This window comes from Microtus oregoni, unplaced genomic scaffold (assembly GCF_018167655.1).
Source record: "Microtus oregoni isolate MIOR12 unplaced genomic scaffold, Mior012 000014F_ref0000157, whole genome shotgun sequence".
NCBI lineage: Eukaryota > Metazoa > Chordata > Mammalia > Rodentia > Cricetidae > Microtus > Microtus oregoni.
In genome coordinates, this window is record NW_024543073.1 from 7,812,287 (window position 1) to 7,829,575 (window position 17,289).

Genomic DNA, 17,289 nt, shown 5'->3' on the forward strand with positions numbered 1-17,289 from the left:
AATCAAATACCACAATATACCCCAGTGCAATAGAAAGTAAATTCACGGGGCTAGAGAGATGGGATAAAGACCCCTTTCTCCCAGCCTTGAGCACCCGGGTTTAGATCCCACCACCTACATAAAAAGCAGTGCTTGCTTGTATCTTCAGTGCTGTGGGAGACAGAGACAGGAGGACCTATGACTTGTTGGTCACCAGCCTAACTCCAGGTTCAGTAAGAGGAGCAAAGGAGCAAAGTGGAGTTGCCATAGCAGGACAATTCGTGGCTTCCTATGAACTCCACAAGGATGCACACTTACCAATACACATATGCATATTCTAGTACATTTAAATACATACAAAAAGTAATAAAAATTAAATACCTTCATTTACCATGATAAAAGTAATATGCAAATACTTTCAAGTGTCCTAAAAGTTTTCTCTTTAAAATCAAGAACAGTGACAGCTTGTTATCTCCGATCAGCACTATACTGAGGGTCTCAGGTGGTATGAGACATTCCCATTTCAAGCAAGGGAGGGGGCAGAAGGGATGAAAGAGACAGCATTTAAAAAGTATATCATTTCAATTGCTGTTGTAAAAATTCCACTATAAATCATGAAACCATAGATTTTTATATAATAAATGGTTTCAGGGTGTCTAAAGATCCAGCTTAGCTGAGTCCTGTTGACTCTGAGTCTTTCAAAGACAGCAATTCATTCTATCGGCTGTGGCTATCACCTCAAGCTGAACTGAGGTGGGACCCACTTCCAGGAAGGAGCACAAACGTTAGTGCCAGTCCTCCCGTCATCACTGGCTGTTAACTGAATGAAAAAAGAAAAAGAAGAAAGAAAGAAAGAAAGAAAGAAAGAAAGAAAGAAAAAGAAAGAAAAAAAAAGGAAGGCTACGCAACTGTCAGCCACATTCAGAGGGACTAGGGGACTAGTTTGGTCCTATGCTTGTTCCTTCCCAGTCTGTCTGGAGTTGGTGAGCTCCCATTAGCTCAGGTAGACTGTTACAGTGGGTATACCCATCATGGCTGGGCAGACTTGGGGGCCACTGGCAGTGGCACCAGGATTTATCCCTACTGAATGTACTGGCTTTCTAGGAACCTATTCTCTTTGGATGGCTACCTTGCTCAGCCTAAATCTAGTAGGGAGGGCCTTGGACTTTCCACAAAACAATGTGCCTTACCCTCTCTGAGAATTGGATGGAGGTGTGGTGGGTGTTTGGAGGGAATGGGAGGAGAGGAGGGAGTAGGAACTTGTATTGGTATTTTTTTTAAAAAAATCTAATAAAAAATATTTTTTCTTAAAAATAAAAAAAAAAGGAAGGCTATGCCTGCTCCTAGGTATGGTGGAAGAGGTTAGTCATAGGTAAGAGAGAAAGCATAGCCTGGGGTAGGGAGAGTCCAGAGTGAACTTGACCCTGAGCCAGACTATAAGAGGAAACGGGTGTGGGCGGGTGTGCATGTGTGTACACATGCGTGCGTGTGTGAGTGTGTGTGTGCATATGTGTGTAAAAGGGAGAGCAGGATCGAGAGGCCAGGAGAGTGAAGGAAAGGCTGGGAAACCAAAATGGCTGAATTATATAGGGAAGGGCAGTTGAGGAAAGGACAGCCCAGCCCCTAGGCTGGAGATGGTCAGGGGAGGAGGCAGGGTATGTCAGCCATTCCCTCTAACAGGCAGGAACTGAGGGATGCTGGGAGAACCTGGCAGACAGGTACACTTTGACATGATAAATAGGCAGCTCAGCCGTTTGTCCCAGGTTTGAGACCTAACATTGACAAGAAGCAACAGTTCCCACATGACCAGCCTCTCCTAATCCCATATGCAAAGGAAGATTACATGAAGCATTAAATATCTGGAATGGCCAGAGTACAGCTATATTAAAATCAGAGTGAAACCATTATCAGACACCAGTATTTACCTATACATTGAGAATTCAAACCCCATAAGGCAAGCTTTGGTGAAAATGCTGTCTAAGAAACTCACGCACACTGATGATCCAGGTGTTAACTGGTATGAGTACGTAGGAAAATTGTTGCTACCAAGCATCGGTTGTATACTTGGTTTATGGAATTTCCCTAAGAACTTTATACGTTTCAAGAAGTAAGCATAAGACAGAAAGCAATCACACACACTTCCAAAAGCAACAGACAAAGGGGTTCTCCACCATGGGGCAAGACTGAGCAGAAAGCAGAACTAGACTTTGCTTTAACAAAATGTCAAAGTCTAAGAACGCTGAAGTCTAAAAATCACCTTCACATTAAATATTTGAACAGTACTTGGGCCAACATGGACACTTCTCCATTTTTAAATGGGTTAAATCTCTGTAGACCATGGAAGATATTCTGTCCCAGGAGAACAGGGGCCGATCTCAAAGGCAAGAGCACAAAAACAGGTCAGGGTACACTCAGAAGTAATGCAGGTGCTCCACTATTTTGCAGAAGAAACAAAGGAGAGAGAAGGGAGAAGAGGAGGAGGGAGAGGATGGAGGAGGAAAGAAGGAGGGAAAGACAGAGACAGTCAGACAAACAGCCATTGGGGCACACTCTTGAAACCAATACGAAAGCCAAAATAAACCTCACTTCTGATACACAGAGTGATGTGACTATATTAACAAAGGCATTTGAGGAGGCTCCCTAACTTATATAAAAAGAAAAAGAAAAACACTAGACATAATATTAAAAAAAAGAAAAACACTAGACACAGTATTAAAACCTTCAGTATTTATTTACATTGCATTTACTTTCAAAAGGATGAAGAAGCTGAGAAAATACATTCATAAAGGAAGTAATTTCATCTTACCAAACCTATTTATACTTTTTTATGAAACCAAACAAAGATTTAATTTAGATTTACAGGTCTAAGAGAACCCAAAGAATTCATCCAGCTCAACCTTCGGTCTTTAGGTAAGACTCACAACACACGACTGTGGGCAGATGCAAATCTACTCCACACCCACACATCTGCAGACTGATATATGGGAGATCAAAGAGCCAGCGTTAGTGGATTTCACAGCAACTGACAAACCTGCAAGGAAAAGCACAGCCAACACAATGCAAGACAGTAGGGACTTTTGCACAACAACAGCAACAACAACAAAATGGGATGTACACAGAGATCACAATTGGCAACGAAGTCAATGTATCACAGTAACAGCACCCAGTGTGGTTTTCATTCAAGTATGTACATTATTCTTAGGCTTGGTTTTCACAGACGTGTCAGGGAGGAGAAAGCACACACAAAGAACTTTACACACTATAGAAAACAACAAATAGAAGAGGGGGAACACTTTACCTTTAGACTCTGCAACAATCCCAAGCCAGTTGCACCACCACTATACACTTGGCTTGTAATCGTTCACTGATCTGTACATCTCTAAAAACAGCATTGAGATTTATAAAAATACTGACAACGGCTCAATATGGTAAGGGTCAGGTCCGGCTTCTCTGAAACCCCCTATTTCAGTAGTTTATAACTTAGCATTCTTGAGCCTCGACTGACTGAAAACTGTCTCGAGCGCTGAGGTCTCTAAAGCTCCGTCACCGCATCACATCCGGAAACTTCTTGTCCTCTGAAACGGCTGGAAAGGCTTCCTCAGCGCCCACATAAACAGCTGCGGTTTGGGCTTGGGCTTTTCAGGGAAGAGAAGCGCTTCGCTCTCTGGTGTAGGAAATCGCTCCTGGTAGACTTCAGGGTACGATTTCTGAAACTGAACAGGAGTCCAATATGAGTCAAAAAAAAAGGCATAGAAGAGCCACAGGAATTGGACAGTCCAATTGCAAGACTTCTTGATCCCCGCTCCCCTTTACTCTTGTTAAATATTTGATGCTGGTGCCCACAGCTCCACCTCACCTTTGATCCAGTCTGCAGATGAAACTGTCCTTGTAATCAAATCCCTTAAAATGCTCTCACTGTCCACTCCACCCAGACCTCACTGTGAAAATCGGTAAGTCTGAACCGGAAGTGCCCTGTGTTTACACAAAATCTCTCTGCTTCTCCAGCTTAGCCTGGCCAGCTTCTACCCAACACAGAGAAGAGAAGAATGCCAGAGGTATTATCCAAGGAATATTTAAAGAAAGGGCATGTATTCTTCCTTCGATATTTGCCACTCCAACATTAGCAGAAGTATGAGAAAGAGGCCCAGATCCCTGATGTCCAGGGAACAATCCTATGTATGCTGTGTCCAGGAACCCAGCTGTGCAGTGAAGAACAAAAATCAAGAGTGGCGAGGCCCCACTTCCAATTCCAGCACTCCACAGGTACGGAGAAGATAACCCGGTAGAGGCTGGCTGGGTGACAGAGTGAGACTCTGTCTGAAAAGAACAAAAAACAACAAACCAAGAACTAAATACCATCCACCCGAATGAAGACCAGGCTTTGAGGATGGTCAAAGTTCACGTTAGGTTGGGATGGCCAATGTCCTCCTGGTGTTTCGAATGTGTGGTTCCCAACAGGGGGCATGGCTTGGGGAGGTCTTGAAAACTGGGAGGCAAAGACTGGCTGAAGGAAGTGAACCACTGGAAGCAGGTCCCTGCGGGTATATTACCCTCCCTTTTCCACAGATGCTCTCTGGCCCACGGTGGCATGAAAAGTCTTTAGGCATGCTCCTGACGCCACACCCTAAACTGTTCCATCATCCCTTACCTGCCACAATGAATATACCCTCTGGTACTGGGAGCCCATGAAACCTTCCCCACCCCTTAAGTTGTCTTTCCTCCACAGCATCAAAACCTAAGTGATGTGGTGACATGAGGCGGTGACGTGAGGCGGTGTGCCTTTTCTGGATGAAGACTGTTCTCTAAGAACCTCGGCTGTGCTACCCCACTTACGAGGAACTCAGTTTGGCTGACTGGAACACTTAGTGGGGTCTGAGACAGGAAACCACGCTGATAATGCCTATCTAAAAATAACAGTTCCTACGAGGTGGCTCAGTGGGTAGAAGCACCTTTGCAGAGGCTGAACACCAAGGTACACCAGACAACTAATTCCTAACAGGTGTCTTGACTTCTATATGCATGCTGTGGTATAGGCACCTGCACATATGCGCACACACACGCACGCGCGCACACACACACGCGCACACACACTAAATATTTTCCTTATAGTCAGTTTCCATGAATTGTTTGGCTGATTCCTATCATGTCAGGTTGCAAAGCGAATGGCAACTATTAGAATTTAACTCTACGAGAGAAGTACTCAGTGATGTCAAACATGACAGAACTGGGGAAATGACGGCAGTGCACCAGTAACCAAATTTCTGCAACACAGAACCTAATGAAAAACTCACATGCCTAGATAAGATTTACATAAAGCTCAGGAAAAGAGAGAATAAAAGGAAGAAGCAGCGAGAACAGAGAGGGAGAAGCCTCCTCAAGAGCATCCTAATCACCTGCTTCAGCTTCTTCTTCTTCTCCTTGTTGGAGAGTTTGGCATCTGCTATGACTTCTTCCAACAAGGCTGCCAGAGGCTCCTGAGAGCCGTATGCCCTTTGGTATTCAAATTCCTCTGGACTGATTTGACGGCAAAAAGAAGGCGCAGACAACGTGATATCCATATCAGCTCCTGGGTATTTTATCTGAGGCAAAGCAAAGAATCAGATTAAATTAAAACCAGCTTGTCTCCTGGTAGGAGTGAGATATTTTCTTCAGTTTGCTTGGGGGGGCGGGGGCATACTGAAAAGAAGGGTGTATTCATGCTTTCAAAAGAATAACATTTAAAGCCACAGTATTTTAGTATTTTAAATTTAAAATACTAAATTGTTTTATTTTTCTGAATTTGAGACTCATTCTAAAACAAAACAACAACAACAACAAAAAAAACCCAATTAATAACAAAGACCTCCTATATGTGCCCTTCAATAAGATCTGAAATTTAAATAGAAATCAGGGGTCAGTGAGTGGGTGGTGGAGAACTTTCTAGAAAAGCCTGGAGAGCTCAGCTTGATCTCCAGAAGCCATGTACAGCCATCACTGACTTTACTCAGCCATAGCACAATTCCATCTTTACAAGACCAAGCTTATCTGCGGGCAGATTATTAGCATAGCCTACCCTTGATCCTCAAACCACAGGGCTCACCAGCTAAGCTACTGTGATCTACCTGCCCTGTAAGTGAGCACACAAACCCAGCAAGTACCTGGAACAACAATGACTGCTCTAACCCTCCCTTGTGAAGACTGGAGGAAGCTTTTCATCGTTACTCTTCAAAGTCAAAGTCATAAAAATATCAGGATTGAAAAAAATGTTAAACTAAAATACTAGTAAGATTATGTATTTTACCAGTGCAAATGGCAAGTGCATGTGTATGTATACATATATAATATACATACACATACATATATGCATTACACACACATATACATGGAGATTATGTTCAAAGCAGAGGCAAAGGGGAAATGAACACTTATTTTCTTATACCACTGACATAAATTAAATTGAAACAATCAAACTAAAAGGAAACTTGGCAATATGCTGTCAATACTTAAAATATATTTAAGGTCTTTGACTCAGCAATGATGCACTTAGTAATTTACTATTAGAAAATAATTGTAGATCAGCTCCCTCCCCCTAAAATCTAGCTATAAAAATATTTACTAATACATTACTTGCAAAACAGAGGGATAAAGAGACAATCTAAATATCAACCATAGCTGGACATGGTAGTTCATGTCTATAATCCCAAAACTCAGAAAGATGAGGCAGGAAGATTGTCTCCAAATTCAAGGCCAGCCTGAACTATATAATGAGTTCCAGGGCATGTTGGTCTTCAGTATGAGACCCTGTATTAAAAACATAAAGTAAAATACAACTAAAAATTTTTAAAAATTAAACACCAAGAACAATACTGGTACAGGAGAATTGTCTGTATTCTGTCAATCATTGTCAATCATGTCTTAAATAAACTCTGATTGGCCAGGCAGGAAGTATAGGCGGGTCAACCAGATAGGAAGTAGAGGCGGGGGGGGGGGGGGGGGGCATGAGAACAGGAGTACCACCAAAGAAGCAAGAAGTGACCAGCCCCTCTGAGAAAGGTACTGAGCCATGTGGCCAACATAGATAAGAATAATGGGTTAATATAAGTTATAAGAGTTAGCAAGAAGCCTGAGCTAATGGGCCAAACAGTTTATATCTAATGTAGACTCTCTGTGTGATTTTCTCTGGGACTAAACGGCTGGGATACCGGGCAGGACAGAAACCCCAACAAGCCCAGCCCTCATGTTACACACCACAGTCAATTATGTATACATTCCTACTATGGAATATGGATGGTATCAATAAAGATATTATTGATACCACATACCAATAACATCGCTACATTGTTATTGTAAATAACAATAGCAATCACATACCAATAACAACAACGGTCTCAACAGCAATTTTCTATGTGATAGACATTAGAATATTACTGTAAGCACTTTCTATATGTACTAACCAAACAAAATATTAACTATCATTCCAATTTTACAGAAAAGGGATAAAGCACAGTAATATTATTTTATTTGCCTACTAAGAAGGCACAGGAAAGAAAAGGACACACCATTAATTCAAACACTATTTACCTCAGAGTGTGCTCTTGGAACTAGTGTCAATCAAGAATATTTGAAGATAGGAGATAATGTTCCATTGTATTACTAAGTAAGAAAAATTAAGTTACTAAAAATAAGTGAGATGAAGAAAAGAATGGAGAAAGGAGGAAGGGAGAAATATAAAAAGATAAGAAAACATATATTACAGACATTTTAGTGTAACTGCTAATTTTCTATATGTGTAATCTGTATTTCCAAGCTTGTTCAATGTATTAGGTTGACCCATATAGCAGTGATTGATCCAATGAACCAAACACACATCCCACGGTTATCCATGGTAACAGCAGACTCCTGCAGTGTTCAGTATATGTCAAGACCTAGTGTAAGCACTTTGCTCCCATCAACTCACTTGATCCTTAGGACAGATGTCAGAAGGAGACTGGCAGACCTACTTGTCTTCCAGCTGTCAATCTTACAGGAATGACAATGTCTCGTCTTTACCTGACCTCTTCGCAGATGAGCCACGCGCTCCTCTATGGAGGTCTGCAGGGCCAAAGGAACTTTCAGAATCTCCTGGTAATTGTCCATCAGAAATGTCACCAATCGAGCAGCTAGCAACTCATCTAAGTCTACTTCGTCCTTAGAACACAAGATGCACCGAGAAAATGTCTGAACCATCTACAACGAGAAGCAGGATAGGGTGAAATCAGCAGAAATGTGTGGCCTTGTTGCCACCTCTAAACTGAGTGCCAGCTAGTCTGCAAAAGACAAATGTGAAGAGTTGGGGAGAAGGGACAAGGGGCAAGGTGCACATCCCACCAGGCACCCAGTCACACATGCCCAACTCAAACAGCAATCTCCGCTTAAGAGACTTAGCAGGGAGAAGCTTGTCTAAGGAATTGTTGAAACTCTGTTTTATACAAGGTTTATATGCATATATATTTGTACGCATACATACATATACCTATGCACATATATTCTGAAAATTACATGAATTATCACTTTAAAGTTCAAAGTACTCATAGCCATTTGACCAAGCAATACCCCAGTTCCACTGATTGTATTTACTTTGTGTTCCCCAACTGTCATCGTTCCCTGGCTAACTTAGTTTCTCTGCAATTTGAAATACACACTTGAGAATTATCTTTGTGTATCAAGTGACAAGACTCCTTTTATGGTAACCAGAAATACAAATATATAAGTAATATGAACAATACAGCTTCCATGGAATTCATATGATCACTTCTTTCCACTCTATGCTTTGGAGTAACCTCTTTCCCTTTCCCTCTAATTTTACTGCAACTGTAACCATCTCACATCAAAACCTACAAACAGAAAGCCACGTGCTGCTGTTTATTAAGTAGTATTAAGACTAGCTTTCATCCACACTGTGTCACGTTATCTTCATATTTGCATATATAAGGAGAGGCAGAAATTTTTGCTTTGAAACAATAAATTTCAATAGATTTAAGAATGCTTTGAAATCATGTTTAAAATTTTATACTTACAATTTATATTGTGTGTGTGTGTGTGTGTGTGCTGTTAAAGGAAAGAGGTACAAGTTTTCTTTTCTTTGACTTTTCAAAAAGGTTCCTTTTACCCAGGAAGGATCAAGAGTCACCCCAGTGGGCACAGCATGTTCCTCTAGAGATGCTCTCGGCAATCCCCAGGAAGGGAGTGGTGGCTTCAAGAGCACAAGAAGGACACACATGGTATTAAAGTAACAACCTCCCTACAAGACTCTTCTTGAGGAAAATGGAGAGAAGGCAGCGGCAGGAAGAAGCATGGAGAGGAGATGCCAGCTAAAGCATATGAAGTTCCAGTTAGGAGGAAGTTCTAGGAATCTATCCATGGCAGCCCAGCCATAGCTACAATAACAATACATGGAATGTGTCAACACTGCTGGAAAAGTGGTAAACAAATAAATGAATAAATAAATAATCATGGACATATTAATTAGTTTTAATTAAATATTTCTACAGTGTGTCTATATATCAGAAGAGCACATGAATCCATAAATGCATGAAATTGCCAATTAAAAAGAAATCTCCCTCTCCTCCCATATTGTCTAGCACAGCTAGGTACTCTGCTCCCGCCTGCTTGAATCCACTACTTCAGCTGCTTCTACCGTTGCTTGTGCTGTCTCTCTTGCTTGTTACAATAAGAAGGACTCCTCAAGTCCCCTGTGCTGGAACAAGAGAATGGGTTTCCTACACTGCCTGCCCACTTTCATTGTCTTCGTGTTGACGGCAGGTAACAATTTATGCAATGTAAGCAAAGACACAGCAGCTGTCTCTGGAGGGAGTGCCTGTTCCCTACCCTCCCTCTTCACTTTACACCATGTTCTCCAAGGTTCTTAGGCTGAAAGCAAAGGAAGTCTGGGAGGACAGAGGGCTGCGCTCTCAAGCAAGCTTCCCTCCCGCTCTCAACTGACTGCTCAGAACAGGGACTCGGTTGCCTTTCAGACTGAAAACAGGGGTCACAGTAGATGGTAAGAGTCCACCTACCAGCGTGCGGGTGCCAAAGCCATCACACAGTGGCGGCATCTCTTTGTTTAAGCAGATCCTTGCCATCATCCTCATCAGCAGCTGCAGCTTTCTCCTGTTTTCAGGAGGCAGAAGGAGACAACAAATCTGAAAAGCTTCGATTGCCATCTTCTCTTTCTGCAGCAAACCTGATTCAAACAAGAAGTTTCGCCTTTTAGTACCCAACCCACTTGACTGGGCCTCCTTTCTCACATTCTTACAGTTAAAATTATACAAAATGTTCTCACATATTCAGCTCCACCTGGTAAGGTGCACAACACGCATGCACTGTGACTCACAAGTCAGCACAGAAAATGCAAACCATGAAGCCATTCAGCATGCCGAGAGGGAGACAAACACAGCCATTTTCCCTCCCAGCAACAACCACATAGACAGAGAGAACAAATTCATAGCTCTCTTTCCCACTAAACTAGAAGCAGGCCCTGCTAGTACCAAAGCCCAACTCTAAAACCTACAGTGATTGAGAATACAATACATAAATTGTCATATTAACAGATGGACAATCATGGTCATCTTGACAGCTTCAGAAAAGGCATTTAATAAACTCAACATCCTTCCAAGATAAAAATCCTGAACAAATTAAGGACCATAATAACGAGGGACTGGGGAGATAGTTCAGAGGTTGGGAGCACTGGCTGCTCTTTCAGAGGACCAAGGTTCAATTTCCAAGACCCACATGGCAGGTCACAACTGTTTGTAGTTCCCTTTCCAGGAAATCTGACACGCTCATGCAAGATATATAAGCAGGAGAAAACACCAATGCACACAAAATAAAAATAAATAAATAAATTTGTTTAAATTTTTTAAAATTCATCTTCAAAAAGAAAACAACAACAAAAAGACAAAGGACCATAACTAAACACAATAAAAACCATTTACAGTAATAAATAGCTGGGACCAGAGAAGTAGATAAAAATGCTGGCCAGACAAACCTGATGGCCTGAATGTGACCCCAGAATCATTGTAAAAAGCCCAATGCTGTTGCACTTCTGTAAGCACGCCTACGGCAAGGTGGAAGGCAGAGAAGAGACTGCCCAGAAGATCACAGGCTGGTTAGCCGGGAGGATAAAGCATGGACAGGCAGACAGACTGCTCAGAAATGAGGGAGAGGGGACAATTGCCCAACAGTTGTCACACGTGTCCCAACACACGTGCACACTCTCTTACACAAACACACAAAGGAAGGGAGGGAGAGGTAAAAAGGTACTTTTGTTTGAGACAAAAACAGAGACAGAGAGACCGGGAGAAACATGATTTCCATCATACTGATGGGGGAAAGCTGAATGCTTTCTCTAAGACCTGGACTGAGAAAAGCGTGCCCACGGTCTCTGCTCGCTCTCCAACACAGCGGTGTTTGACTGCATACAGCTGCAGACATTACACCACCTGACTTCCAAATATGACACGAGGAGGTGGAGGGGTGGTTAGGAGCACATATGCCTCTTCTAGAGGATACTTATGCAAATCCCAGTACTCACATCAGGCTGCTCACAACTCCAGCCTCAGGAGATCCAATTCCCTCTCCGGACCCCTGCTGACACCAGCTACACAGAGACACACACAAAGCTAAACAGTATAAACAAAAGGAACAGAATAAACCCACGTTCTTACAACCAACTGACTTTCAAGGGAGGTGCTAAGGACACACACAGGACAGCCATCCCAACCGTGTTGAAGACTACCCCCATACAGACGAGTAAAACTAGATCCCTAGTCCTTACAGTCTCACAAAATACAACCCAAAATGTATAAAAACTTCAGTGTAAGACTGGACATTATAAAACTTCTAGAAGAAAAGACAGGCTGATCTCAAACGTACAGCATTCCTCCCGCTTCAGCTTCCCAGTTCTTAAATGAGTTACAGTTCTTATTGTGTTATATAACATAAGCTAGGAATAAAAAAGTCAAGTGTCTCATGACCTCAATTACATATGGAATCTAAAGAGTTGATCACACAGAACTGAGAGGAAATGAGGTGAAGGGGTAGCACTGACCAGTGTGCGCTGAGAGGCAGACAGGACGAGAAGGCTCTGGGACCCTACTGCATAGTCAAGTGACAACAGATGACAAGAACACCAGAAAGCTGTGAGAAGAAGGAAAAGGAGGAGGAGGAGGAGGAGGAGGAGGAGGAGGAGGAGGAGGAGGAGGGGGAGGAGGAGGAGGAGGAGGAGGAGGAGGAGGAGCGGGAGGAGGAGGAGGAGGAGGAGGAGGGGGAGGAAGAGGGGGAGGAGGAGGAGGAGGAGGAGGAGGAGGAGGAGGAGGAGGAGGGGGAGGAGGAAGAAAAAGAGGAGCAGCTCTAGGCCAGCAGGATGGCTCAGCAGGTAAAGGAAGGCACTGCCACCAAGCCTGATGACCTGAGTTTGAACTGTGGGACCTACAGAGTAGAAAGTGAAACTGACTCTCACAAGTTTTCTTCTGACTTCTGCAACTGTATCATGACATGTACATACACACATGCATACCCACACACATACAGAAATGTAGATTAAAAATTTTAAATACCAAGATGTGACATGATCAATTAAACTCATTTTAGGCTTCCTCACACTTATGCACCAGTATCTCACTACAGCTTTAACCCATGGGCTCTGAATGACCAATGAAATATATTTTCTTATTGTGTGCTCCTTAGGGAATCATCTCTCCTTTACAAAATATCTTTTAAAAGTTTGTGCCCTCAGGCGATCGCTTCCTAGGTATAACCCCAGCAGCACAGACATTAAGGGCAACATTGAATAAATGGGACCTACTGAAACTGAGAAGCTTCTGTAAAGCAAAGGACACTGTCACTAAGACACAAAGGCAACCTACTGACTGGGAGAAGATCTTCACCAACCCCGCAACAGACAAAGGTCTGATCTCCAAAATATATAAAGAACTCAAGAAACTAGACTTTAAAATGCTAATTAACCCAATTAAAAAATGGGGCACTGATCTGAACAGAGAATTCTCAAAAGAAGAAGTTCAAATGGCCAAAAGACACTTAAAGTCATGCTCAACCTCCTTAGCGATCAGGGAAATGAAAATCAAAACAACTTTGAGATATCATCTTACACCTGTCAGAATGGCTAAAATCAAAAACACCAATGATAGCCTTTGCTGGAGAGGTTGTGGAGAAAGGGGTACCCTCATCCATTGCTGGTGGGAATGCAGTCTTGTGCAACCACTTTGGAAATCAGTGTGGCGGTTTCTCAGGAAATTCGGGATCAACCTACCCCTGGACCCAGCAATGCCACTCTTGGGAATATACCCAAGAGATGCCCTATCATATGACAAAGGCATTTGTTCAACTATGTTTATAGCAGCATTATTTGTAATAGCCAGAACCTGGAAACAACCTAGATGCCCTTCAATGGAAGAATGGATGAAGAAAGTGTGGAATATATATACATTAGAGTACTACTCAGCAGTAAAAAACGACTTCTTGAATTTTGCATGCAAATGGATGGAAATAGAAAACACTTATACTGAGTGAGGTAACCCAGACCCAAAAAGATGAACATGGGATGTACTCACTCATAATTGGGTTCTAGCCACAAATAAAGAACCTTCATCTGGCAATGGATGGAGATAGAGACAGAGACCCACACTGGAGCACGGGACTGAGCTCCCAATGTCCCAATGAGGAGCAGAAGGAGGGAGAACATGAGCAAAGAAGTCAGGACCACAAGGGGTGCACCCACCCACGGAGACTGTGGGGCTGATCTATTGGGAGCTCACCAAGGCCAGCTGGACTGTGACTGAAAAAGCATGGGATAAAACCGGACTCTCTGAATATGGCGGACAATGAGGGCTGCTGAGAAGCCAAGGACAATGGCACGGGGTTTTGATCCTTCTTCATGTTCTGGCTTTGTGGGAGCCTAGCCAGTTTGGATATTCACCTTCCTAGACCAGGATGGAGGGGGGAGGACTTTGGACTTTCCACAGGGCAGGGAACCCTGACTGCTCTTCAGACTGGAGAGGGAGGGGGAGAGGAGTGGGGGGAGGGGGAGAGGAGTGGGAGGAGGGGGAAGGAAATGGGAGGCTAGGAGGAGGCGGAAAATTTTTTTTTCTTCAATAAAAAATAATAAAAAAATATTATAACTAAAAAAAAAAGTTTGTGCCCTTTTCATTGTATTAATTGTCTTATTGCTTAAGAGTTCTGAATATATTCCAATGTGCTCATTACTTTATCCGTTGCTGGGGCAACTTCAGGAAGACCTTCTGGCCTCCAGTTCAAGTGTATTATCCCTGAGGGGGAGCAGCGACAGCGGCAGGAATTTGGGAGGTCGGTCATGCTGTGGGCTCAGTAGGGAAACAGAGTTATGAACACCAGCTCTCAGTCCCCTTTCTCCTTCATATTCAATTGGGCTAGAATGACATTGTGCACAGTTAAGAGGGTCTTCCCAGCTCAATTAGCCTAACCTAGACACTCTCAGAGACAGCGGGCTGTTTCCATAATGACTCCATTCTAGTCTACTATTTTATGTGTATGGGTGCTTTGCCTGCGTGTATGTCTGTGTACCACATGTGTGCCTGGTGCCAACGGGGGCCAAAAGGACATCAGATCAGCCACATGTGAGTACCTGGAATCAAACCCAGGACCTCTGGAAGAGCAGTCAGTGCTCTTAACCACTGAGCCATCTCTACAGCCCCTCCAACAGGGATTCTAAAACCCACCAATTTCACACTCAAAATTAACTACAGCACCTAGCTTCAAGCATTTTCTAAGATACATAATAAGCACATGCTACTCCAGACTCTTTTCCTTGTATTTTAATGGTGTATTTCTTTTTTTAATTTATTTTTATTTCCGAGAATATATTTCTTGTGCCTTACATTTTTATTGTTTCTGTTTACCTTTCAATAACTATAAAATCAAACTAGAGAAATCCTTCTTTGCCTTGTAAAACAAAAACCAAACGGCAAAGCTTTCATGATGCCATTTGCTAATCTGACATTGTCTTAGAGCAAGATGGCAGCTGAACAGCCAGAGTCTGAACGACACAGGTATAATTCTGGAAGTTCTAAGAGGAAATGTTGACAAATGATAACTACCGGCTGCATCTTTGAGGGAGGAAAGAAACACTGCTAGAAAATTCTAAAGTGACTCATGGGCCAAAGGGGAATGGGGTTAATTAAATGTCTCAGTGGCATTTGACGAAAACACAGACATTGGAAGTTGCTGGAAACAGACAGACAAGGCTGGAGCATCTCAACATCAATACTCACAACTGTAACAACACCCACAGGCCACACACACTGCTAAGGGCTTTTCCCTCCCTCAGGAGCCGTTGGCAGAAGGCTTACTTAGTCCTTTTCTAACACAGGAACCACCTGCCAAAGCAAAGGGAAGAGGTAGAAGGAGCCCTTGCAGAGGTCCTGCAGAGAGGACGGTGATGGAGGAAGGTCATTGGCTAATAAAGGAACTGCCTTGGCCCATTTTATTGGTTAGAGGATAGGTGGGAGGAGTAAACAGAACAGGACGCTGGGAGAAAGAGGAAGTGAGTTCAGTCTCAACAGCTTTTCTCTCGGGAGCAGACGCCTCAGGGAGAGACGCCATGCTCCTGGCTCCTGGGCAGACGCACGCTATGAAGCTCCGACCCAGGATGGACTAGGCTAGAATCTCCCCGGTAAGCGCACCTTGGGGTGCTACACACAGATGATTAGAAATGGGCTAAATTAATATGTGAGAATTAGCCTAGAAGAGAATGGGCCAAGCAGTGATTAAATGAATACAGTTTGTGTGTTGTTATTTTGGAGCTTATGCCGGGGTGCTGGGAATGCAGCCCCGCCGCCCTTATTACTACAGGACGGCCCTCTCCGCGGCTCCTGTTTTCTTCATGCTTAGAGACAGAGCATCTGAACCACAGATGAGCTTTTTGAGCGGAACATTTTCTGGCCTGCTGGGACCGTTGAATGGCCCTGTCTACATTTCTCTATACCTCAACTTGTTTCTCTCTGTAACTTCTGACTGAGAGCCAAGGGCCCTGCTGGTGTGAACCTCAACATCATGCTCAACCTGTCCATCCTCCTAGGAGAGGAGCTGTTACAGTGAGAACTGCCCGTGAGCTGGCCTGTCCTGGCTATGCGGGACATGTCTCCATTTTGGGTACTGGATGAGGCAGGTACTACTTAGTATCAGCCCCACATCTTCCTCTTGCCATTATTGTTGCTGGCACTGCTGTTCATGGGTAGTTGTGCCGAGGAGCTGGTCATGCCAGCCAGCAGGGGCCATAGGCCACAGTTTCCTCAAAGTGGTTGGTTGCTGTTCTAGTGCAGAGACATTAGAGGCTCAACAAAATCACACTACATTGCTGGGGGATGAACAGTGATCTGGGGCTACAGCAAGACGATCTATCATTCTCAAACCAAAAAAAAAAAAAAAACAAAAAACCCGCAAGTCTAGTCTCCCTGAAACCTTGTCTACATTTCCTGGTGGAGTAATCGAAACACATGACACTCCTAATTTGAATGAAGTCAATTTTATTAAATTTTTATTGTTTAAGCTTTTTGTATGTATATCTTTGCCTACCCAAGACTGCAAGAATCCTCTCCTACGTTTTCTTCTGGTGGATTTTAGATTGATTTGTTTTATTTGAGTCTATGATCCACTTTAATTTAAGTCTGAACAAGCATGAAAAAAATACAGAGGCTCATCTTTTCCAGTTGTTCTAACATCATTGACTGAAAATATTATCTTTTCTCTGGGTTTCTTTTGAAAAACCTCTTGGCTATTGGTATATGAAACTATGAAATGAAATATAAAAGCAATGAAATATGAAAACTCTAGGGAGGCCTGAAAGTCCTAGAAAGGCCAATAGAGTCATGTCTGTTGAAAGGGAGGGAGGGGTCAAAGTTTCATTTTTATTGAAAACGTATAAAGAAAAAAGATTATATTGAACCAAGAGGATTTAAAATACAAATCAATTGGCAAGAATTTTTGGCTTAAAGAAAGACACAGCAAGAGAATCTAATTCTTTGCAGATTTTTAAGGAAAGGCAAGTAGGTTACCACAGCGAATTATTCAAAAGTAGATACAGGCTCCCCATGCTCAAGATGATGTCCTTTCTTACATGAATCTCAAATATAGCATTTAATGATCCCTTCGGCTCTTGGGCTCAGAAAGTTTTTTACTCATCCAAATACTGGATAAAAATGAACCATATTTCATATTACATTTTAAACTAATTTTATCTTTATCTTGCTGAAATGGTATGGGAAGAATCCTGGACTTTCCTCTTGAAAGTACTATCAA

The 17,289-nt window shown here is 42.8% G+C and overlaps 1 protein-coding gene across 1 annotated transcript in view; it reads right to left on the reverse strand.

Moving 5' to 3' along the window:
- Positions 1–2,711: 2,711 nt before the first annotated feature.
- Positions 2,712–17,289, reverse strand: part of Depdc1b (DEP domain containing 1B) — a 59,831-nt gene continuing 45,253 nt past the window's right edge. The window contains exons 8-11 of the mRNA XM_041663522.1: positions 10,014–10,180; positions 8,008–8,184; positions 5,373–5,558; positions 2,712–3,692 (exon numbers count right to left, since the gene is read on the reverse strand). Coding sequence (XP_041519456.1) covers positions 3,531–3,692; positions 5,373–5,558; positions 8,008–8,184; positions 10,014–10,180 — 692 coding nt within the window. The 3' untranslated portion in view covers positions 2,712–3,530. The remainder of the gene's footprint in view (positions 3,693–5,372; positions 5,559–8,007; positions 8,185–10,013; positions 10,181–17,289) is intronic.